The sequence below is a fragment of the Bombina bombina genome, chromosome 8 (genome assembly GCF_027579735.1).
Source record: "Bombina bombina isolate aBomBom1 chromosome 8, aBomBom1.pri, whole genome shotgun sequence".
Taxonomy (NCBI): Eukaryota; Metazoa; Chordata; class Amphibia; order Anura; family Bombinatoridae; genus Bombina; species Bombina bombina.
In genome coordinates, this window is record NC_069506.1 from 5,986,541 (window position 1) to 6,012,557 (window position 26,017).

A 26,017-nucleotide genomic window follows, 5' to 3' on the forward strand; every position below is an offset into this window, starting at 1 on the left:
AGCACCTGCGTGGCCACGCAGGACTTGGTATGCAGATCTGGTGGACATGTCATCCCTTCCACCATGGACTCTGCCTCTGAGACAGGACCTTCTACTTCAGGGTCCTTTCAACCATCCAAATCTAATTTCTCTGAGACTGACTGCCTGGAGATTGAACGCTTGATTTTATCAAAGCGTGGCTTCTCCGAGTCAGTCATTGATACCTTAATTCAGGCACGAAAGCCTGTCACCAGGAAAATCTATCATAAGATATGGCGTAAATATCTTTATTGGTGTGAATCCAAGGGTTACTCATGGAGTAAAGTCAGGATTCCCAGGATATTATCTTTTCTCCAAGAAGGATTGGAAAAGGTATTGTCAGCTTGTTCCTTAAAGGGACAGATTTCTGCTCTGTCTATTCTTTTGCACAAGCGTCTGGCGGATGTTCCAGACGTGCAGGCGTTTTGTCAGGCTTTAGTTAGAATCAAGCCTGTGTTTAAACCAGTTGCTCCGCCATGCAGTTTAAATTTGGTTCTTAAAGTTCTCCAAGGGGTTCCGTTTGAACCTCTTCATTCCATAGATATCAAGCTTTTATCTTGGAAAGTTCTGTTTTTGGTAGCTATTTCCTCGGCTCGTAGAGTTTCCGAGTTATCTGCCTTACAGTGTGATTCCCCTTATCTGATCTTCCATGCAGATAAGGTAGTTTTGCGTACCAAACCTGGGTTTTTACCTAAGGTGGTATCTAATAAGAATATCAATCAGGAGATTGTTGTTCCATCATTGTTTCCTAATCCTTCTTCAAAGAAGAAACGTCTATTACACAATCTTGACGTGGTTCGTACTTTAAAGTTTTATTTACAAGCTACTAAAAGACTTTCGTCAAACATCTGCTTTGTTTGTTGTCTACTCTGGACAGAGGACAGGCTAAAGGCTTCGGCAATTTCTCTTTTGTTTTGGCTAAGAAGTATAATACGCTTAGCTTATGAGACTGCTGGCCAGCAGCCTCCTGAAAGGATTACAGCTCATTCTACTAGAGCTGTGGCTTCCACATGGGCTTTTAAAAATGAGGCTTCTGTTGAACAGATTTGCAAGGCTGCAACTTGGTCTTCGCTTCATACTTTTTCAAAGTTTTATAAATTTGATACTTTTGCTTCTTCGGAGGCTATTTTTGGAAGAAAGGTTTTACAGGCAGTGGTACCTTCCGTTTAAGTACCTGCCTTGTCTCTCCCTTCATCCGTGTACTCTAGCTTTGGTATTGGTATCCCACAAGTAATGGATGATCCGTGGACTGGATACACCTTACAAGAGAAAACATAATTTATGCTTACCTGATAAATTTATTTCTTTTGTGGTGTATCCAGTCCACGGCCCGCCCTGTCATTTTAAGGCAGGTAGATTTTATTTTTAACTACAGTCACCACTGCACCCTATGGTTTCTCCTTTCTCTTGCTTGTCTTCGGTCGAATGACTGGAGGTGGCAGTTAGGGGAGGAGCTATATAGACAGCTCTGCTGTGGGTGATCCTCTTGCAGCTTCCTGTTGGGAAGGAGAATATCCCACAAGTAATGGATGATCCGTGGACTGGATACACCACAAGAGAAATACATTTATCAGGTAAGCATAAATTATGTTTTTGGCGCGAAAAAATAAGTCTATGACGCAACTCTGTCATTTCCGGCGTCATACTTGACGCCGAGACCTTTCACGCGGTTGCGTCATTAGTGACGCGAGTGTGTCATTTCCGGTTATTTTTGTCGCCAAAAAAGTTAGTTACATTGTGCGTCATACTTGGCGCCAATCTTTTTCATTATTTCAATACCCCATTGATGTTTGCCTTTTGCCTTTTTCTCTATCAGAGGGCTATGCTATTTGCATTTTTTCCCCATTCCTTAAACTGTCATATAAGGAAATAGATAATTTTGCTTTATATGTTGTTTTTTCTCTTACATTCTGCAAGATGTCTCAATCTGATCCTGCCTCAGAAGTTTCTGCTGGAACATTGCTGCCTGACATCGGTTCTACCAAAGCTAAGTGCATTTGTTGTAAAATTGTAGAAATTATTTCGCCGGATGTCATTTGTAATAGTTGTCATAATAAACTTTTACATGCAGATAGTGTATCCATCAGTAATAGTACATTGCCAGCTGCAGTTCCTTCAACTTCTAATGTGCATGATATACCTGTAAATTTTAAAGAATTTGTTTCTGATTCTATCCTGAAGGCTTTGTCTGCATTTCCACCTTCTAATAAACATAAAAGGTCTTTTAAAACTTCTCATTTAGTTGATGAAATTTCAAATGACCAACAACATAATAATTTATCCTCTTCTGATGAGGATCTATCTAATACAGAAGATCCTTCCTCAGACATTGACACTGACAAATCTACTTATTTATTTAAAATAGAGTATATGCGTTCTTTATGAAAAGAAGTGTTAATTACTTTGGATATTGAGGTAACCAGTCCTCTTGACGTTCAGTCTAATAAATGTTTAAATGCTGTTTTTAAACCTCCTGTGGTTTCTCCGGGGGTTTTTCCTATTCCTGAGGCTATTTCTGGTATGATTTCTAAGGAATGGAATAAGCCAGGTACTTCTTTTATTCCTTCTTCAAGGTTTAAAAAATGGTATCCTTTACCAGCAAAATCTGTAGAGTTTTGGGGAAAAATCCCCAGTTGATGGGGCTATTTCTACTTTTGCTAAACGTACCACTATTCCTATGGAAGATAGTACTTCCTTTAAGGATCCTTTAGATAGGAAGCTTGAATCTTATCTAAGGAAGGCCTATTTATATTCAGGTCATCTTCTCAGACCTGCAATTTCTTTGGCGGATGTTGCGGCTGCATCAACTTTCTGGTTGGAGAATTTAGCGCAACAGGAATTGGATTCTGACTTATCTAGCATTATTCGCTTACTGCAATATGCTAATCATTTTATTTGTGATGCCATCTTTGATATTATCAAAATTGATGTTAGATCCATGTCTTTAGCTATATTAGCTAGAAGAGCTTTGTGGCTTAAATCTTGGAATGCTGATATGACATCTAGATTACTATCTCTTTCTTTCCAAGGTAATAATTTATTTGGTTCTCAGTTGGATTCTATTATTTCAACTGTCACTGGGGGAAAGGGAGTTTTCTTTCATGTAATTGGCAAGAGTCCATGAGCTAGTGACGTATGGGATATACATTCCTACCAGGAGGGGCAAAGTTTCCCAAACCTCAAAATGCCTATAAATACACCCCTCACCACACCCACAATTCAGTTTTTACAAACTTTGCCTCCGATGGAGGTGGTGAAGTAAGTTTGTGCTAGATTCTACGTTGATATGCGCTCCGCAGCAAGTTGGGGCCCGGTTTTCCTCTCAGCGTGCAGTGAATGTCAGAGGGATGTGAGGAGAGTATTGCCTATTTGAATGCAGTGATCTCCTTCTACGGGGTCTATTTCATAGGTTCTCTGTTATCGGTCGTAGAGATTCATCTCTTACCTCCCTTTTCAGATCGACGATATACTCTCATATATACCATTACCTCTACTGATTCTCGTTTCAGTACTGGTTTGGCTTTCTACAAACATGTAGATGAGTGTCCTGGGGTAAGTAAATCTTATTTTCTGTGACACTCTAAGCTATAGTTGGGCACTTTGTTTATAAAGTTCTAAATATATGTATTCAAACATTTATTTGCCTTGACTCAGAATGTTCAACTTTCCTTATTTTTCAGACAGTCAGTTTCATATTTGGGATTATGCATTTGAATTATTCATTTTTTCTTACCTTCAAAAATTTGACTCTTTTTTCCCTGTGGGCTGTTAGGCTCGCGGGGGCTGAAAATGCTTCATTTTATTGCGTCATTCTTGGCGCTGACTTTTTTGGCGCAAAAATTCTTTTCAGTTTCCGGCGTCATACGTGTCGCCGGAAGTTGCGTCATTTTTTGACGTTATTTTGCGCCAAAAATGTCGGCGTTCCGGATGTGGCGTCATTTTGGCGCCAAAAGCATTTAGGCGCCAAATAATGTGGATTTGGCGCTAAAAAATATGGGCGTCGCTTTTGTCTCCACATTATTTAAGTTTCATTTTTCATTGCTTGTGGTTGCTAGAAGCTTGTTCTTTGGCATTTTTTCCCATTCCTGAAACTGTCATATAAGGAATTTGATCTATTTTGCTTTATATGTTGTTTTTTCTCTTACATATTGCAAGATGTCTCACGTTGCATCTGAGTCAGAAGATACTACAGGAAAATCGCTGTCTAGTGCTGGATCTACCAAAGCTAAGTGTATCTGCTGTAAACTTTTGGTAGCTATTCCTCCGGCTGTTGTTTGTATTAATTGTCATGACAAACTTGTTAATGCAGATAATATTTCCTTTAGTAATGTACCATTGTCTGTTGCAGTTCCTTCAACATCTAAGGTGCAGAATGTTCCTGATAACATAAGAGATTTTGTTTCTGAATCCATCAAGAAGGCTATGTCTGTTATTTCTCCTTCTAGTAAACGTAAAAAATCTTTTAAAACTTCTCTCCCTACAGATGAATTTTTAAATGACCATCATTCTGATTCTGATGACTCTTCTGGTTCAGAGGATTCTGTTTCAGAGATTGATGCTGATAAATCCTCATATTTATTTAAAATGGAATTTATTCGTTCTTTACTTAAAGAAGTATTAATTGCTTTAGAAATAGAGGATTCTGGTCCTCTTGATACTAATTCTAAACGTTTAGATAAGGTATTTAAATCTCCTGTGGTTATTCCAGAAGTTTTTCCTGTTCCTAATGCTATTTCTGCAGTAATTTCCAAAGAATGGGATAAATTGGGTAATTCATTTACTCCTTCTAAACGTTTTAAGCAATTATATCCTGTACCGTCTGACAGGTTAGAATTTTGGGACAAAATCCCTAAAGTTGATGGGGCTATTTCTACCCTTGCTAAACGTACTACCATTCCTACGTCAGATGGTACTTCGTTTAAAGATCCTTTAGATAGGAAAATTGAATCCTTTCTAAGAAAAGCTTATCTGTGTTCAGGTAATCTTCTTAGGCCTGCTATATCATTAGCTGATGTTGCTGCAGCTTCAACTTTTTGGTTGGAAACTTTAGCGCAACAAGTAGCAAATCATGATTCTCATGATATTATTATTCTTCTTCAGCATGCTAATAATTTTATTTGTGATGCCATTTTTGATATTTTTAGAGTTGATGTCAGGTTTATGTCTCTAGCTATTTTAGCTAGAAGAGCTTTATGGCTTAAGACTTGGAATGCTGATATGGCTTCTAAATCAACTCTACTTTCCATTTCTTTCCAGGGTAACAAATTATTTGGTTCTCAGTTGGATTCTATTATCTCAACTGTTACTGGTGGGAAAGGAACTTTTTTACCACAGGATAAAAAATCTAAAGGTAAAAACAGGGCTAATAATCGTTTTCGTTCCTTTCGTTTCAACAAAGAACAAAAGCCTGATCCTTCGTCCTCAGGAGCAGTTTCAGTTTGGAAACCATCTCCAGTCTGGAATAAATCCAAGCCTGCTAGAAAGGCAAAGCCTGCTTCTAAGTCCACATGAAGGTGCGGCCCTCATTCCAGCTCAGCTGGTAGGGGGCAGGTTACGTTTTTTCAAAGAAATTTGGATCAATTCTGTTCACAATCTTTGGATTCAGAACATTGTTTCAGAAGGGTACAGAATTGGTTTCAAGATGAGACCTCCTGCAAAGAGATTTTTTCTTTCCCGTGTCCCAGTAAATCCAGTGAAAGCTCAAGCATTTCTGAATTGTGTTTCAGATCTAGAGTTGGCTGGAGTAATTATGCCAGTTCCAGTTCCGGAACAGGGGATGGGGTTTTATTCAAATCTCTTCATTGTACCAAAGAAGGAGAATTCCTTCAGACCAGTTCTGGATCTAAAAATATTGAATCATTATGTAAGGATACCAACGTTCAAGATGGTAACTGTAAGGACTATCTTGCCTTTTGTTCAGCAAGGGAATTATATGTCCACAATAGATTTACAGGATGCATATCTGCATATTCCGATTCATCCAGATCACTATCAGTTCCTGAGATTCTCTTTTCTGGACAAGCATTACCAGTTTGTGGCTCTACCGTTTGGCCTAGCTACAGCTCCAAGAATTTTTTCAAAGGTTCTCGGTGCCCTTCTGTCTATAATCAGAGAACAGGGTATTGTGGTATTTCCTTATTTGGACGATATCTTGGTACTTGCTCAGTCTTTACATTTAGCAGAATCTCATACGAATCGACTTGTGTTGTTTCTTCAAGATCATGGTTGGAGGATCAATTTACCAAAAAGTTCTTTGATTCCTCTGACAAGGGTAACCTTTCTGGGTTTCCAGATAGATTCAGTGTCCATGACTCTGTCTTTAACAGACAAGAGACGTCTAAAATTGATTGCAGCTTGTCGAAACCTTCAGTCACAATCATTCCCTTCGGTAGCCTTATGCATGGAAATTCTAGGTCTTATGACTGCTGCATCGGACGCGATCCCCTTTGCTCATTTTCGCATGCGACCTCTTCAGCTCTGTATGCTGAATCAATGGTGCAAGGATTACACAAAGATATCTCAATTAATATCTTTAAAACCGATTGTTCGACACTCTCTAACGTGGTGGACAGATCACCATCGTTTAATTCAGGGGGCTTCTTTTGTGCTTCCGACCTGGACTGTAATTTCAACAGATGCAAGTCTCACAGGTTGGGGAGCTGTGTGGGGATCTCTGATGGCACAAGGAGTTTGGGAATCTCAGGAGGTGAGATTACCGATCAATATTTTGGAACTCCGTGCAATTTTCAGAGCTCTTCAGTTTTGGCCTCTTCTGAAGAGAGAATCGTTCATTTGTTTTCAGACAGACAATGTCACAACTGTGGCATACATCAATCATCAAGGAGGGACTCACAGTCCTCTGGCTATGAAAGAAGTATCTCGAATTTTGGTTTGGGCGGAATCCAGCTCCTGTCTAATCTCTGCGGTTCATATCCCAGGTATAGACAATTGGGAAGCGGATTATCTCAGTCGCCAAACGTTGCATCCGGGCGAATGGTCTCTTCACCCAGAGGTATTTCTTCAAATTGTTCAAATGTGGGAACTTCCAGAAATAGATCTGATGGCGTCTCATCTAAACAAGAGACTTCCCAGGTATCTGTCCAGATCCCGGGATCCTCAGGCGGAGGCAGTGGATGCATTATCACTTCCTTGGAAGTATCATCCTGCCTATATCTTTCCGCCTCTAGTTCTTCTTCCAAGAGTAATCTCCAAGATTCTGAAGGAATGCTAGTTTGTTCTGCTGGTAGCTCCGGCATGGCCTCACAGGTTTTGGTATGCGGATCTTGTCCGGATGGCCTCTTGCCAACCGTGGACTCTTCCGTTAAGACCAGACCTTCTGTCTCAAGGTCCTTTTTTCCATCAGGATCTCAAATCCTTAAATTTAAAGGTATGGAGATTGAACGCTTGATTCTTGGTCAAAGAGGTTTCTCTGACTCTGTGATTAATACTATGTTACAGGCTCGTAAATCTGTATCTAGAGAGATATATTATAGAGTCTGGAAGACTTATATTTCTTGGTGTCTTTCTCATCATTTTTCTTGGCATTCTTTTAGAATACCGAGAATATTACAGTTTCTTCAGGATGGTTTAGATAAGGGTTTGTCCGCAAGTTCCTTGAAAGGACAAATCTCTGCTCTTTCTGTTCTTTTTCACAGAAAGATTGCTATTCTTCCTGATATTCATTGTTTTGTACAAGCTTTGGTTCGTATAAAGCCTGTCATTAAGTCAATTTCTCCTCCTTGGAGTTTGAATTTGGTTCTGGGGGCTCTTCAAGCTCCTCCATTTGAACCTATGCATTCATTGGACATTAAATTACTTTCTTGGAAAGTTTTGTTCCTTTTGGCCATCTCTTCTGCCAGAAGAGTTTCTGAATTATCTGCTCTTTCTTGTGAGTCTCCTTTTCTGATTTTTCATCAGGATAAGGCGGTGTTGCGAACTTCTTTTGAATTTTTACCTAAAGTTGTGAATTCCAACAACTTTAGTAGAGAAATTGTGGTTCCTTCATTATGTCCTAATCCTAAGAATTCTAAGGAGAAATCGTTGCATTCTTTGGATGTTGTTAGAGCTTTGAAATATTATGTTGAAGCTACTAAATCTTTCCGAAAGACTTCTAGTCTATTTGTCATCTTTTCAGGTTCTAGAAAAGGCCAGAAAGCTTCTGCCATTTCTTTGGCATCTTGGTTGAAATCTTTAATTCATCTTGCCTATGTTGAGTCGGGTAAAACTCCGCCTCAAAGGATTACAGCTCATTCTACTAGGTCAGTTTCTACTTCCTGGGCGTTTAGGAATGAAGCTTCGGTTGATCAGATTTGCAAAGCAGCAACTTGGTCCTCTTTGCATACTTTTACTAAATTCTACCATTTTGATGTATTTTCTTCTTCTGAAGCAGTTTTTGGTAGAAAAGTACTTCAGGCAGCAGTTTCAGTTTGAATCTTCTGCTTATGTTTTTCATTAAACTTTATTTTGGGTGTGGATTATTTTCAGCAGGAATTGGCTGTCTTTATTTTATCCCTCCCTCTCTAGTGACTCTTGTGTGGAAAGATCCACATCTTGGGTAATCATTATCCCATACGTCACTAGCTCATGGACTCTTGCTAATTACATGAAAGAAAACATAATTTATGTAAGAACTTACCTGATAAATTCATTTCTTTCATATTAGCAAGAGTCCATGAGGCCCGCCCTTTTTTGTGGTGGTTATGATTTTTTTGTATAAAGCACAATTATTCCAATTCCTTATTTTATATGCTTTCGCACTTTTTTATCACCCCACTTCTTGGCTATTCGTTAAACTGAATTGTGGGTGTGGTGAGGGGTGTATTTATAGGCATTTTGAGGTTTGGGAAACTTTGCCCCTCCTGGTAGGAATGTATATCCCATACGTCACTAGCTCATGGACTCTTGCTAATATGAAAGAAATGAATTTATCAGGTAAGTTCTTACATAAATTATGTTTTTCTGCCTCAGGATAAAAAAACCTAAGGGTAAATCTAAGGCTTCTAATCGTTTTCATTCCTTTCGTCAGAATAAGGAACAAAAACTCAATCCTCCCTCCAAGGAATCTGCTTCCAATTGGAAGCCTTCCTCAAATTGGAATAAATCCAAGCCTTTTAGGAAACCAAACTCAGCCCCTAAGTCTGCATGAAGGTGCAGCCCTCATTCCAACTCAGCTGGTAGGGGGCAGATTAAGGTTTTTTCAAGGATATTTGGATAAGATCTGTCCAAAATCAATGGATTCAGAGCATTGTCTCTCAAGAGTATCGAAAAGGATTCAGAGTAAGACCTCCTGTGAGAAGATATTTTCTCTCATGTATCCCAGCAAATCCAGTAAAAGCTCAGGCTTTCCTGAAGTGTGTTTCAGACCTGGAGTCTTCAGGGGTAATCATGCCAGTTCCTCTTCAGGAACAAGGTTTGGGGTTTCATTCAAATCTATTCATTGTCCCAAAAAAGGAATATTTATTCAGACCAGTTCTGGATCTGAAAATTTTGAATCGTTATGTAAGAGTACCAACTTTCAAGATGGTGACTATAAGGACTACTCTACCTTTTGTTCAGCGAGGACATTATATGTCCACAATAGACTTGCAGGATGCATACCTTCATATTCCGATTCATCCAGAACATTATCAGTTTCTGAGATTCTCTTTTCTAAACAAGCATTACCAATTTGTTGCTCTTCCATTTGGCCTAGCAACAGCTCCAAGAATCTTTTCAAAGGTTCTGGGTGCCCTACTCTCTGTAATCAGAGTACAGGGTATTGCAGTGTTTCCTTATTTGGACAATATCTTGGTACTAGCTCAGTCTTTACGTACTGCAGAATCTCACACAAATTAACTAGTGTTGTTTCTTTGGAAACATGGTTGAAGGTGTCACGCTTGATCCGCTCATCGCCGTGTCCCTGCGGCTCACGGATCTCTTCTGTGTATCACGTCACGTTGCCTAGCAACGTGACGCGGCTCTCTGTTCACTCCTCCTGACGTCGGCGTCTCTCTATCTCCCTTCAAAAGACCGGCGGGAGATCTTCTCGGGGCCCGTTTGTCTTCCTTACTCTGAAGCTGTGTGAGTACCTAATCTAATTTTTCCTGGATATTTTTTGACCTTTGCCTGCCTGACCGTGTTATTCACCTTTACCCTTAAACTTCCTTCTGGCTTCATTAATCCTTATCTGCCTGATTATTCAATTGCTTATCAAACCTGCTAAAATGATTACCTCTCTGTTTGTTTGCTAACCTGCTTAAAGGGACATTTGCTTTATCAAACCTGCTAAAAGGATTACCTTTCTGTTTGTTTGCTAACCTGCTTAAAGGGACAATTGCTTATCCAAACCTGCTAAAAGGAATCCTCTCTGTTTGCTTTCTAACCTGCTTAAAGGGACATTTGCTTTTATCATTTCCTGAGTGGGTTACTTCCTGGATATTTTTCAGTGTGCTAGCGTGTGTTTTACTTTCACGCTAGCAGTTGGGTTGAATCCTGGGCTGATCCTTTACGGCTGACAGAAGGATCAATTTACCAAAAAGTTTCTTGATTCCTCAGACAAGGGTCACCTTTTTAGGCTTCCAGATAGATTCAGTGTCCATGACTCTGTCTCTAACAGACAAGAGACGTTTAAAATTGGTTGCAGCCTGCCGGCACCTTCAGTCTCAGTCATTCCCTTCAGTAGCTATGTTCATGGAAGTTTTAGGTCTCATGACTGCAGCATCGGACGCGATCCCCTTTGCTCGTTTTAACATGAGACCTCTACAGCTTTGTATGCTGAACCAATGGTGCAGGGATTATACAAAGATATCACAATTAATATCCTTAAATCCCAATGTACAACACTCTCTGACGTGGTGGATAGATCACCATCATTTAGTTCAAGGGGCTTCTTTTGTTTGGCCAACCTGGACTGTGATCACAACAGATGCAAGTCTTTCAGGTTGGGGAGCTGTTTGGGGATCTCTGACAGCACAAGGGGTTTAGAAATCTCTAGAGGCGAGATTACCAATAAATATTTTAGAACTCCATGCAATTTTCAGAGCTCATCAGTTTTGGCCTCTGTTAAAGAGAGAACCGTTCATTTGTTTTCAGACAGACAATATCACAACAGTGGCATATGTAAATCATCAGGGTGGGACTCACAGTCCCCAAGCTATGAAAGAAGTATCTTGGATACTTGCTTGGGTGGAATCCAGCTCCTGTCTAATCTCTGCGGTACATATCCCAGGTGTAGACAATTGGAAGGCGGATTATCACAGCCGCCAGACTTTACATCCAGGTGAGTGGTCTCTCCATCCAGATGTATTTTCTCAGATTGTTCAAATGTGGGGTCTTCTAGAGATAGATCTCATGGCCTCTCATCTAAACAAGAAACTTCCCAGATACCTGTCCAGGTCCAGGGATGTTCAGGCGGAAGCAGTGGATGCGCTGACGCTTCCTTGGTGTTATCATCCTGCTTACATTTTCCCGCCTCTAGTTCTCCTTCCAAGAGTGATCTCCAAAATCATCATGGAACAATCATTTGTGTTGCTGGTGGCTCCAGCATGGCCACACAGGTTTTGGTATGCGGATCTGGTTCGGATGTCCAGTTGCCCGCCTTGGCCACTTTCGTTACGGCCAGACCTACTATCTTAAGGTTCGTTTTTCCATCAGGATCTCAAATCCTTAAATTTGAAGGTATGGAAATTGAACGCTTAGTACTAAGTCATAGAGGTTTCTCTGACTCGGTGATTAATACTATGTTACAAGCTCGTAAATCTGTCTCTAGAAAGATTTATTATAGAGTTTGGAAGACTTACATTTCATGGTGTTCTTCTTATAAATTCTCCTGGCATTCTTTTAGAATTCCTAGAATTTTACAGTTTCTTCAGGATGGTTTGGATAAGGGTTTGCCTGCAAGTTCTTTGAAAGTACAAATCTCTGCTCTTTCTGTTTTATTTCACAGAAATATTGCTATACTTCCTGATATACATTGTTTTGTACAGGCTTTAGTTCGTATTAAGCCTGTCATTAAATCAATTTCTCCTCCTTGGAGTCTTAATTTGGTTCTGAAGGCTTTACAGGCTCCTCCATTTGAACCTATGCATTCTTTGGACATTAAACTACTTTCTTGGAAAGTGTTGTTCCTTTTGGCCATCTCTTCTGCTAGAAGAGTTTCTGAGCTATCTGCTCTTTCTTGTTAGTCTCCTTTTCTGATTTTTCATCAGGATAAGGCAGTTGTGCGGACTTCTTTTCAATTTTTACCTAAGGTTGTGAATTCTAACAACATTAATAGAGAAATTGTTGTCCCTTCCTTATGTCCTAAGAATTTTTTGGAAAGATCCTTACATTCTTTGGATGTGGTAAGAGCTTTGAAATATTATGTGGAAACTACTAAAGATTTCATGAAGACTTCCAGTCTATTTGTTTTATTTTCTGGTCCTAGGAAAGGTCAGAAGGCTTCTGTTATTTCCTTGGCTTCTTGGTTGAAACTTTTGATTAATCAAGCTTATTTGGAGTCGGGTCAGGCCCCGCCTCAGAGAATTACAGCTCATTCTACTAGATCAGTCTCCACTTCGTGGGCTGTTAAGAATGAATCTTCAGTTGATCAGATTAGCAAAGCAGCAACTTGGTCTTCTTTGCATACATTTACTAAATTCTACTGTTTTGATGTATTTGCTTCTTCGGAAGCAGTTTTTGGTAGAAAAGTTCTTCAGGCAGCTGTTTCAGTTTGATTCTTCTGCTTTTGATTAAAGTTTTTTTCTTTCAATTATGAAAATAAACTTATTTTTTTGGGTTGTGGATTAATCTTTTCAGCAGAAAATGGCTGTTTTTATTTTATTCCCTCCCTCTCTATTGACTCTTGAGTGGAGATCCACATATTGGGTATTGCTATCCCATATGTCACTAGCTCATGGACTCTTGCCAATTACATGAAAGAAAACATAATTTATGTAAGAACTTACCTGATAAATGCATTTCTTTCATATTGGCAAGAGTCCATGAGGCCCACCCCTTTTTTATGGTGGTTAGGATTTTTTTTATAAAGCACAATTATTTCCAATTTTCTTTTATTGATGCTTTCTACTCCTTTCTTTATCACCCCACTGCCTGGCTATTCGTTAAACTGAATTGTGGGTGTGGTGAGGCGTGTATTATAGGCATTTTGAGGTTTGGGAAACTTTGCCCCTCCTGGTAGGATTGTATATCCCATACATCACTAGTTCATGGACTCTTGCCAATATGAAAGAAATTAATTCATCAGGTAAGTTCTTACATAAATTATGTTTTTCGTTCCTTTCGAAACTTTAAAGGAGGACCCTCTGCTTCCTCTTCCTCCACAAAGCAGGACGGGAATTTTGCTCAATCCAAGTCAGTCTGGAGACCCAACCAGGCTTGGAATAAGGGTAAACAATCCAAGAAGCCCGCTGCTGCTACAAAGACAGCATGAAGGGGGCGGCCCCCGATCCGGGACCGGATCTAGTAGGGGGGGCAGACTTTCTTTCTTTGCCCAGGCTTGGGCAAGAGACGTTCAGGACCCATGGGCACTGGAAATCGTGACCCACGGGTATCAATTGGAATTCAAGGATTTTCTCCCAAGAGGGAGATTTCATCTTTCACGGTTATCTGTAGACCAGATAAAAAGAGAGGCGTTCTTACGCTGTGTAAAAGACCTTTCTACCATGGGAGTGATTTGTCCCGTTCCAAAACTGGAACAGGGGCAGGGATTTTACTCAAATCTTTTCGTGGTTCCCAAAATAGAGGGAACTTTCAGACCCATTTTAGATCTCAAGTGTCTAAACAAGTTTCTCAGAGTTCCATCATTCAAGATGGACACTATACGAACAATCTTACCAATAATCCAGGAGGGTCAATTTATGACTACCGTGGACTTGAAGGATGCATACCTTCATATCCCTATTCACAAGGATCATCATCAGTTCCTAAGGTTTGCCTTCCTGGACAAACATTACCAGTTTTTGGCTCTTCCCTTCGGGTTGGCCACAGCACCCAGAATCTTCACAAAGGTTCTAGGGTCTCTTCTAGCAGTTCTCAGATCGCAGGGCATAGCAGTGGCGCCTTATCTGGACGATATTCTGATTCAGGCGTCAACTTATCATTTGACAAAATCTCACATGGACATAGTATTGTCTTTCCTGAGAACTCACGGTTGGAAGGTGAACATAGAAAAGAGTTCACTAGTTCCACGGACAAGGGTTCCCTTCTTGGAGACTCTGATAGACTCTGTAGACATGAAAATATTTCTGACGGAGGTCAGAGAAACAAAGATTCTAAATACTTGCCGAGCACTTCAGTCCATTACTCGGCCATCAGTGGCTCAGTGTATGGAGGTCATTGGACTAATGGTAGCGGCAATGGACATCATTCCGTTTGCCCACTTTCATCTCAGACCACTGCAGCTGTGCATGCTCGGACAGTGGAATGGGGACTATGCAAATTTATCTCCTCAGATAAATCTGGATCAAGAGCCCAGAGACACTCTTCTTTGGTGGTTGTCGCCGGATCATCTGTCCCAGGGGACTTGTTTCCGCAGACCCTCGTGGGTGATAGTGACAACGGACGCCAGCCTACTGGGCTGGGGTGCAGTCTGGAATTCCCTGAAGGCTCAGGGTGTTTGGACTCAGGTGGAGTCTCTACTTCCAATCAATATTCTGGAACTGAGAGCAATATTCAATGTGCTTCAGGCGTGGCCTCAGTTGGCTTCGGACAAATTCATCAGATTCCAGTCGGACAACATCACGACTGTGGCATATATCAATCATCAATGGGGAACAAGGAGTTCCTTAGCGATGATAGAAGTATCCAAGATTATCCGATGGGCAGAGGGCCACTCTTGTTATCTGTCGGCGATTTACATCCCAGAAGTAGAAAACTGGGAAGCGGATTTTCTAAGTCGTCAGACTTTTCATACGGGGGAGTGCGAACTCCATCCGGACGTGTTTGCCTCATTGATACGTCAATGGGGCAGACTGGAACTGGATCTGATGGCATCTCGTCAGAATGCCAAACTTCCACGTTACGGATCCAGGTCAAGGGATCCCCAGGCCCAACTGATAGATGCCCTGGCAGTGCCTTGGTCGTTCAGCCTAGCTTATGTGTTTCCACCATTTCCTCTCATTTCACGCGTGATTGCTTGAATCAAACAGGAGAGAGCTTCAGTAATTCTGATAGCGCCTGCGTGGCCACGCAGGACTTGGTATGCGGATCTAGTGGACATGTCCTCTCTTCCACCGTGGAAACTTCCTTTGAGACAGGATCTTCTCATTCAAGGTCCTTTCCAACATCCAAATCTAATTTTTCTGCAGTTGACTGCTTGGAGATAGAGTCAAGCGTTCAATCTAAGCGAGGATTCTCTGATTTGGTCATCGATACTTTGATACAGGCTCGAAAGCCTGTCACTAGAAAGATATATCATAAGATATGGCATAAATATCTTTATTGGTGTGAATCCAAGGGTTACTTATGGAGTAAAATTAGGATTCCCAGGATTCTGTCTTTTCTCCAAGAAGGATTGGAGAAAGGGTTATCAGCAAGTTCTTTAAAGGGACAAATTTCTGCTTTGTCAATTTTGCTTCACAAACGTTTGGCAGATGTGCCAGATGTTCAGTCTTTTTGTCAGGCTCTAACTAGAATTAAGCCTGTATTTAGACCAATTACTCCTCCCTGGAGTTTGAATTTAGTTCTTCGAGTTCTTCAAGAGGTTCTGTTTGAACCCATGCATTCCATAGATATTAAATTGTTATCTTGGAAAGTTCTGTTTTTAGTTGCTATTTCTTCTGCTCAAAGAGTTTCTGAGCTTTCAGCGTTACAGTGTGATTCGCCTTATCTTATTTTTCATTCTGATAAGGTGGTTTTACGTAGCAAACCTGGATTTCTTGCTAAGGTTGTTTCTAATCAGAATATTAATCAGGAAATTGTTGTTCCTTCTTTGTGTCTTAATCCTTCTTCTATGAAAGAGCGTCTGTTACATAACCTGGACGTGGTTCGTGCCTTAAAGTTTTACTTACAGGCAACTTAGGATTTCCGTCAATCATCTTCATTATTCATTGTTTTTTCTGGAAAGCGTAGGGGTCAGAAAGCTATGGCTACCTCTTTCTTTTTGGCTGAGGAGTATCATCCGCCTGGCATATGAGACTGCTGGACAGCAGCCTCCTGAAAGAATTACGGCTCATTCTACTAGAACTGTGGCTTCCACATGGGCCTTTAAAAACAATGCTTCTGTTGAACAGATTTGTAAGGCTGCGACTTGGTCGTCCGTTCATACTTTTCCCAAATTTTACAAATTTGATACTTTTGCTTCTTCTGAGGCTGTTTTTGGGAGAACGGTTCTTCAAGCAGTGGTGCCTTCCGTTTTGGTTCCTGTCTTGTCCCTCCCTTTCATCCGTGTCCTATTGCTTTGGTATTGGTTTCCCACAAGTAAGGATGAAATCCGTGGACTCGTCATATCTTTGTAAAAGAAAAGTAAATTTATGCTTACCTGATAAATTAATTTCCTTTATGATATGACGAGTCCACGGCCCACCCTGTTCTTTTAAGACAGGTTTATTTTTTGTAACTTCAGTCACCTCTGCACCTTTTAGCCTTTCCTTTTCTCTTCCTAAACCTTCGGTCGAATGACTGGGGGTGGAGGGGAAGGGAGGGGCTATTTATACAGCTCTGCTGTGGTGCTCATTGCCACTTCCTGTTAGCAGGAGGTTAATATCCCACAAGTAAGGATGATATCCGTGGACTCGTCATATCGTAAAAGAAATTAATTTATCAGGTAAGCATAAATTTACTTTTTTAGGAACATTTTTCTTTTCAATTGACTGTCATTTTAAAATCACGGGCAGAATTAGGCTCGCGAGGGCGTGAAATGCCAAAGTATATTGTGTCATTTTTGGCGCAAGATTTTTTTGGGGGCGAAGTTACGTTCGATGGCGCAAATTCGTCAGTCCTTTTACAAGGTTGCGTCTTCAATGACGCGAGTGTGTCATTTCCGGATGTTGTTAGCGCCAAAAAATTTCTCTGTGCGTCATACTTGCCGCCAAATATTTTCATTATTTTAAACCCCATTCCTATATGCCTCTTGCCTTTTTTCTCTAGCAGAGGGCTATGCTGTTTGCATTTTTTCCCATTCCTGAAACTGCCATATAAGGGAATTGATCATTTTGCTTTATATGTTGTTTTTTTCTCTTACATTTGCAAGATGTCTCAATCTGATCCTGTCTCAGAAATCACTGTTGGAACCCTGCTGACTGATAACAGTTCTACCAAAGCTAAGTACATTTGTTGTAATCTTGTGAAGATTATATCTCCAGCTGTGGTTTGTAATAAGTTGTCATGATAAACTTTTACATGCAGAGAATGTGTCCATCAGTAATAGTACATTGCCTGTTGCTGTTCCTTTAACATTTAATGTACAAGATATACCTGTGAATTTATAAGAATTTATTGCTGATTCTATTCAGAAGGCTTTGTCTGCCATCCTGCCTTCTAATAAATGTAAAGGTCTTTTAAAACTTCTCATAAAGTTGATGAAATTTCAAATGACTGACAACATACTGAATTATCCTGGTCTGATAAGGATCTATCTGATTCAGAAGATCCTTCCTCAGATATTGATACTGACAAATCTACTTATTTATTTAAAACGGAGTACATTCGTTCTTTGTTAAAGAAGTGTTGATTATATTGGATATTGAGGAGACTAGTCCTCTTGATATAAAACTAGTAAACGTTTAAATTCTGTTTATAAACCACCTGTGTTTTTTCCAGAGGTTTTTCCAGTTCCTGATGCTATTTCTGATATGATTTCTAAGGAATGGAATAGGCCTGGTACTTTTCTTTTTCCTTCTTTAAAGGTTTTTTTTTTTTTTTTTTTTTTTAAAAAGAAAGAATTGTATCCTTTGCCAGCAGTTATATTGGAGTTTTGGGAAAAGATACCCACAGTTGATGGGGCTATCTCTACTCTTGCTTAGTGTACTCCTATTCCTATGGAAGATAGTACTTATTTTTTAAGATACTTTAGATTGGAAACTTATCTAAAGAAAGCCTATTTATATTCAGCTCATCTTCTCAGGCCTGCATTTTCTTTGGCTGATGTTTCAGATGCATCAACTTTTTGATTGGAAAATTAGCGCAACAAAAATTGGATTATGATTTGTCTAGCATTGTTCGCTTGCTTCAGCATGCTATTCAGTTTATTTGTAATGACATTTTTTTAATCAAAATTGATGTTAAATCTATGTCTTTAGCTATTTTAGCTAGAAGAGCTTTGTGGCTTAAATCTTGGAATTATGACATGACTTCCAAGTCCAGATTGTTATCTCTTTCTTTCCAATAAGTAATAAGTTATTTGGTTCTCAGTTGGATTTGATTATTTCAACTGTCACTGGGGGAAGGGAGTTTTTTTGCCTTAGGAAAAGACTTAAGGGGAAATCTAAAGCTTCTAACCGTTTTCGTTCCTTTCAACTAAATAAGGAACAGAAACCTATTCCTCCCCCCCCCCAAGGAATCTGTTTCTAATTGGAAATTTTCTTAAAATTGGATTAAATCCAAGCCTTTTAAGGAACCAAAGCCAGCCCCTAAGTCCGCATGTAGGTGCGGCCCTCATTCTAGCTCAGCTGGTATGGGGCAGATTAAGATTTCTCAGGGGTACCAAATAGGATTCAGAGTAAGACCTCCTGTTAGAAGATATTTTCTCTCACGCATTCCAGCACATCCAGTAAAGGCTCAGGCTTTCCTGAAGTGTGTTTCAGACCCGGAGTTTCAGGGGTAATCATGCCAGTTCCATTTCAGGAACAGGGTTTGGGGTTTTATTCAAATCTATTCATTGTCCCAAAGAAAGATAATTCATTCAGGCCAGTTCTGGATCTGAAAATGTTTTGAATCGTTATGTAAGAATACCAACTTTCAAAATGGTAACTATAAGGACTATTCTGCCTTTTGTTCACCATAGACTTACAGGGTGCATATCTTCATATTCTGATTCATCCAGTTCATTTTCAGTTTTTGAGATTCTCTTTTCTAGACAAGCTTTACCAATTTGTCGCTCTTCCTTTTGGCCTAGCGACAGCTCTAAGAATCTTTTCTAAGGTTCTTGGTGCCCTACTCTGTAATCAGAGAGCAGGGTATTGCAGTGTTTCCTTATTTGGACGATTTCTTGGTATTAGCTCAGTCTTTATATTCTACATAATCTTACACAAATCAACTAGTGTTGTTTCTTCGAAAACATGGTTGGAGGATCAATTTACTAAAAAGTTATTTTATTCCTCAGACATGGGTCACCTTTTTAGGTTTCCAGATAGATTCAGTGTCTATGACTCTTTCTCTAACAGACAAGAGACGTTTTGAATTGGTTGCAGCCTGTCGGAACCTTCAGTCTCAGTCATTCCCTTCAGTAGCTATGTGTATGGAAGTTTTAGGTCTCATGACTGCAGCATCGGACGCGATCCTCTTTTGCTCGTTTTCATATGAGACCTCTCCAGCTTTGGGTGCTGAACCAATGGGGGAAGGTTTTTTTCAAGGATATTACAATTAATATCCTTAAATCCCAATGTTCGACTATCTCTGACTTGGTGGATAAATCACCATCGTATAGTTCTAGGGGCCTCTTCTGTTCGTGCAACCTGGACTGTGATCTCAACAGATGCGAGTGTTTCAGGTTGGGGAGTTGTTTGGGGATCTCTGACAGTGCAAGGGGTTTGGAAATCTCAAGAGGCGAGATTACAAATCAATATTTTGGAACTCCGTGCGATTTTCAGGGCTCTTCAGATTTGGCCTCTGTTGAAGAGAGAACCGTTCATTTGTTTTCAGACAGACAATATCACAACTGTGGCATTTGTCAATCATCAGGATGGGACTTACAGTCCTTAAGCTATGAAATAAGTATCCCGGATACTTGCTTAGACGGATTCCAGCTCCTGTCTAATTTCTGTGGTTCATATCCCAGGTATAGACAATTGGGAAGCGGATTATTTCAGCCGTCAGACATTACATCCGGGGGAGTAGTCCCTCATCCCATCCAGATGTGTTTTCTTAGGTTTTTCAGATGTGGGGTATTTCAGAAATAGATCTGATGGCTTCTCGTCTAAACAAGAAACTTTCCAGGTACCTGTCCAGGTCCAGGGATCCTCAGACGGAAGCAGTGGATGCGTTGACACTTCCTTGGTGTTATCAACCTGCTTATATTTTTCCGACCTTTAGTTTTTCTTCCAAGAGTGATCTTCAAAATCATCATGGAGCAATCGTTTGTGTTGCTGATGGCTCCAGCATGGCCTCACAGGTTTTGGTATGCGGATCTTGTTCGGATATTCAGTTGCTAACCTTGGCCACTTCCATTAATGCCGGACCTTCTGTTTCAAGGTCTGTTTTTTTTCCCATCAGGATTTCAAGTCTTTAAATCTGAAGGTATGGAAATTGAACTCATAGTTCTTAGTTATAGAGGTTTCTCTGACTTTGTGATTAATACTATTTTGCAGGCTCGTAATTCTGTTTCTAGAAACATTTATTATCGAGTTTGGAAGACTTAATTTTCATGGTGTTTCTCTCATAATTTCTCTTGGCATTCTTTTAGAATTCCTAGAATTTTACAGTTTCTTCTGGATAGTTTGGATAAGGGTTTGTCTGCAAGTTTGTTGAAGGAACAAATCTCTGCTCTTTCTGTTTTACTTCACAGGAAGATTGCTAAGTTTCCTGACATTCACTGTTTTGTTCAGGCTTTGGTTCATATCAAGCCTGTCATTAAATCAATCTCTCCTTCTTGGAGTTTTAATTTGGTTTTAAAGGCTTACAGGATCCTCCATTTGAGCCTATGCATTCTTTGGACATTTAAATACTTTCTTGGAAAGTGTTGTTTCTTTTGGCCATCTCTTCTGCTAGAAAAGTTTCTCAATTATTTGCTCTCTTGTGAATCTCCTTTCTGATTTTTCATCAGGATAAGGCAGTTTTGCGGACTTCATTTAAATTCTTATCTAAGGTTGTGAATTCTAACAACATTAATAGAGAAATTGTTGTCCTTTCCTTGTGTCCTAATCCTAGGAATTCTTTGGAGAGATCCTTACATTCTTTGGATGTGATGAGAGCTCTGAAATATTATGTTGAAGCTACTAAAGATTTCAAGAAGACTTCTAGTCTATTTGTTATCCTTTCTGGCTACAGGAAAGCTCAGAAGGCTTCTGCCGTTTCTTTGGCATTGTGGTTAAAGCTTTTGACTCATCACACTTATTTGGAGTCGGGTCAGGTCCCGCCTCAGAGGATTACAGCTCATTCTACCACTTCATGAGCTTTTAAGAATGAAGCTTCAGTTGATCAGATTTGCAAAGCAGCAACTTGGTCTTCTTTGCTTACATTTACTAAATTCTACCATTTTGATGTTTTTGCTTCTCCGAAAGCAGTTTTTGGTAGAAAAGTTCTTCAGGCAGCTGTTTCAGTTTAATTCTTCTGCTTATGATTAACGTTTTTCCTTTCATTTATGAGAATAAACTTATATTTGGGTTGTGGATTAATTTTTCAGCGAAATGGCTGTTTTTATTTTATCCCTCCCTCTCTAGTGACTCTTGCGTGGAGTTCCACTTCTTGGGTATTGCTATCCCATACGTCACTAGCTCATGGACTCTTGCCAATTACATGAAAGAAAACATAATTTATGTAAGAACTTACCTGATGAATTAATTTCTTTCATATTGGCAAGAGTCCATGAGGCTCACCCCCTTTTTGATGGTGGTTATGATTTTTTTGTATAAAGCACAATTATTTCCAAATTCCTTTGTTGATGCTTTTTACTCCTTTCTTTTTCACCCCACTACTTGGCTATTCGTTAAACTGAATTGTGGGTGTGGTGAGGGGTGTATTTATAGGCATTTTGAGGTTTGGGAAACTTTGCCCCTCCTGGTAGGATTGTATATCCCATACGTCACTTGCTCATGGACTCTTGCCAATTTATATACTTAAACATGAATATATAAAAAGTAAGAAGCTATAATTCTGTTTTGGAACATTCGTGGGCACTCAGTCAAATCTTATCACACAAGACACCCATAATGATTCATAGAACCTATTTAATGTGTGAATAACAAAACTTAAACTTTAGTAGATACTTTGGTTAAGAATATTGAGAGTTTTCCTACACAAAAGGCGCATCTTGTTTTGTCTAAGACCATTATTTCTTGCACAAGGATAAGGAGACCAGAAGACTCTGACAATACATAGGGTTTAGGGTTTTTGTGTTGTAGTCAAGTGCACATGGAAGACATCTTTTCAGACACAAACAAAAGTTTTAAGGTCAGAATACAAAGCACTCAGATGTCTGGTACTTATAGCTAGAGCTATTTTCTACAGCTCAGTTTTTCATACTAAAATGGGTTCTGTTTGTCCTCGCAGTTATTATGTATCACTCTTCATTTTTTTTCCATCCAGCTATTGAAATTGTTCTGTATTTACCGGCTAGGGAATGTGTTGAACAGAACAATACGTTGGCTCCTTTTTACAACGGAAAACTTCTCTCTATAATAGCCGTCATAAATGTTCAATTATCTACAGCATTCAGAAGCTTAAGAGAGTTTCATAAAGTATTTTCAAATGCTGACCACACTGAACTTAACTCCTTCCCCGCCAGGCACATAATTCAAGATTGTATTCGCTGGTGTTGGAAATCAGTAATGTTTTATATAAAATGAATATATATTCATTTGTAATACACTTATAAATGCTGTGTAACTGTACACTCCTCACAAATTAATATTGACATGCATGAAGCAGCGAGTTATCTAAATTATTATATTTTTCCCATGATTCAGATAGGGCAGCAATTTAAAGCAATATTCTAATTTACTCCTATTATCAAATTTTCTTTGTTCTCTTGGTATCTTTATTTAAAAAAAAAGGTAAATTTAGGAGCCGACCCATTTTTGGTTCACCACCTGTGTAGCGTTTGCTTGATTGGCGGCTAAATGTAAGTATGGAGGACAGATGTAGGAAGCCTTTGACATTCCGTGGTTAGGATGGGGGTAAGAAGCCTGTGAAAATCCGTGGTGAGGACAAATGTAGGGCGTCTGTAACATTTGGCGTTGAGGATGGGTGTAGGACGCCTGTGGAAGTTGGCAATAAGTATGGGTGTAGGACACCTGTGGCAGTTGGCAATGAGTACAGGTGTAGGACACCTGTGGCAGTTGGCAATGAGAATGGGTGTAGGACGCCATTGGCAGTTGGCAATGAGGACGGGTGTAGGACTCCTGTTGTATTTGGCAATGGATGTAGGACACCTGTGACAGTTGGCGTTGAGGAAAGGTGTAGAACACATGTGACAGTTGGCAATGAGGATGGGTGTAGGACGCCTGTGGCAGTTGGCGTTGTGGAAAGGTGTAGGACCTCTGTGACAGTTAGCGTTGAGGAAAGGTGTAGGACACCTGTGACAGTTGGCATTGAGGAAAGGTGTAGGACGCATGTGGCAGTTGGCCTTGAGGAAGGGTGTAGGACGCATGTGGCAGTTGGCGTTGAGGAAGGGTGTAGGACACATGTGGCAGTTGGCTTTGAGGAAAGGTGTAGGACGCATGTGGCAGTTGGCTTTGAGGAAAGGTGTAGGGCGCATGTGGCAGTTGGCCTTGAGGAAGGGTGTAGGACGCATGTGGCAGTTGGCGTTGAGGAAGGGTGTAGGACACATGTGGCAGTTGGCTTTGAGGAAGGGTGTAGGACATGTGGCAGTTGGCGTTGAGGAAGGGTGTAGGACGTATGTGGCAGTTGGCGTTGAGGAAGGGTGTAGGGCTCCTGTGACAGTTGGCGTTGAGGAAGGGTGTAGGGCTTTTGTGACAGTCAGCGTTGAGGAAAGGTGTAGGACGCATGTGGCATTTGGCGTTGAGGAAAGGTGTAGGACACCTGTAACAGTTGGTGTTGAGGAAAGGTGTAGGACACCTGTGACAGTTGACGTTGAGGAAAGGTGTAGGACGCAGGAAAGGTGTAGGACACCTGTGACAGTTGGAGTTGAGGAAGGATGTAGGACACCTGTGACAGTTGGAGTTGAGGAAGGATGTAGGACACCTGTGGCAGTTGGCGTTGAAGAAAGGTGTAGGACACCTGTGACAGTTGGTGTTGAGGAAAGGTGTAGGACACCTGTGACAGTTGGTGTTCAGGAAAGGTGTAGGACACCTGTGACAGTTGGTGTTCAGGAAAGGTGTAGGACACCTGTGACAGTTGGCAATGAAGATGGGTGTAGGATGCAGAGTCATAAGAATTATTACACAAGTAATACGTTTTGTTTCTTAAAGGAACATGGACATCTAAGTGAAACCTTCATGATTCTTATAGAGCTCTACAACTAAAAAAATTCTTCCAGTTAATTCTGTTATGAAATTTACCGCTTGCTCTTCGCTCCTGTGTTTAAACTTTTAGCTCATTTCTATGAGAGCCTACTAATGAAGCTCAGGAGCGTGCACGTGGTTTGAGCACTATATGACAGCTGTGTGTGTAGCAGCATAATGGGCAGCCTAAAGATTGATGTTAGCTTGTCTATTCATACAGGTGGGTGTGATCTCTGGCTTCTTAAAGGGACATTATACACTCAATTTTTCATTGCATAAATGTTTTATAGATGATCTATTTATATAGCCCATAAAGTTTGTTTTTTAAATTAATGTATAGTTTTGCTTATTTTTAAATAACATTGCTCTGATTTTCAGACTCCTAACCAAGCCCCAGAGTTTTATGTGAATACTGTCAGCTACCTTCTCCAGCTTGCTCCTGTTTGTGTAAAGGGTCTTTTCATATGCAAAGGCAGGGGGAGGGTCTTATTTCCCACGTGCAGTGGGTTTTCCAGCTACCTTTTCAACAGAGCTTCTAAGTAAGTTTTAAACAGTTTTATACTGGATTTTTATATCAGTATCTGTGCATCTTATTCTTTATAGTAGTGTCTATTACATGCAGTTATATGAAAATGAGAGTATACTGTCTCTTTATAGTAGTGTCTATTACATGCAGTTATATGAAAATGAGTGTATACTGTCCCTTTAACTAGGTAGCAAACACTCCCAGAAGTCTGAGGGGTGAATTTGGTTATGTATATTTCTCTGCTGTTTGTTTGAGCTGGATGTCTCCTACTCCCTTTAGCTTGCCATTTGTTGTAGGTAACGGTGTCCTGCTATCTCTTTAGAAATGCTATCACTACGCCTTCCAGAGGTACCGCCTGGAACATTACACCATTTCATCCAACTGGCTGGCGCTGGGAACTGTATTTCTCTTTGGACTATTATCCTTCTCGCGGTCCGTAGCTTTGTTCAAAGGTTTGTTACTTTCTCTTTTCATTTTTGTAACTTTTAAAAGTTGACGGAGATGAAATAAACTGTTTCTCTCATTTCTAGGGTACCACGGGCCCCTTGACCTGTACCCCGAGTTTCACAGGATTGCCCGAGATCCAACTGTCCACACGGTACCTGAGGGCCGACCAGTGCATGTGTGTGTAGGCAAGGAGTGGTATCGCTTTCCCAGTCATTTCCTGCTTCCTGACAAGTGAGTTCTGTGCATAACAGTAGATCGCTTTACCATACGTAGTATTCAATATATCACAAATGGTTCATACTATCTCCCTGTAATCTCCTCTACCACCTGCTGCTGGCGCATTCTCCTGCACACATGCTTACATTTTACACAGCTCTTCTTGTAGGACATTAAACCCAATAAATAATTGTAGTAAAATGCATACATACTAAAAGCAGCACCTTACCCGGTGTTGGAAAACTCTAGCTGCAATCAGATTACTAGACTGTATTGTAGAGATTTGATGTCGTCAGCTATTGTGTGTCTATTGGGCAGCCGGTACAGCATATTATTGGCTGTTGTGTGTCTATGGGGCAGCCGGTACAGCATATGATTGGCTGTTGTGTGTCTTTTGGGCAGCCGGTACAGCATATGATTGGCTGTTGTGTGTCTATGGGGCAGCCGGTACAGCATACGATTGGCTGTTGTGCATCTGTGGGGCAGCCGGTACAGCATACGATTGGCTGTTGTGTGTCTGTGGGACAGCCGGTACAGCATATGATTGGCTGTTGTG

At 40.4% G+C, this 26,017-nt stretch overlaps 1 protein-coding gene across 2 annotated transcripts in view; it reads left to right on the forward strand.

The window, feature by feature from the left end:
- The window catches only part of ALG9 (ALG9 alpha-1,2-mannosyltransferase), a gene marked incomplete at its 5' end in the record, with an annotated part of 288,641 nt that overhangs the window by 156,873 nt on the left and 105,751 nt on the right, over window positions 1-26,017 (forward strand). For both annotated transcript variants that reach the window (XM_053690107.1, XM_053690108.1), the window contains 2 exon segments: window positions 25,121-25,250; window positions 25,329-25,476. In XM_053690107.1, the coding sequence (XP_053546082.1) occupies window positions 25,121-25,250; window positions 25,329-25,476 (278 nt within the window).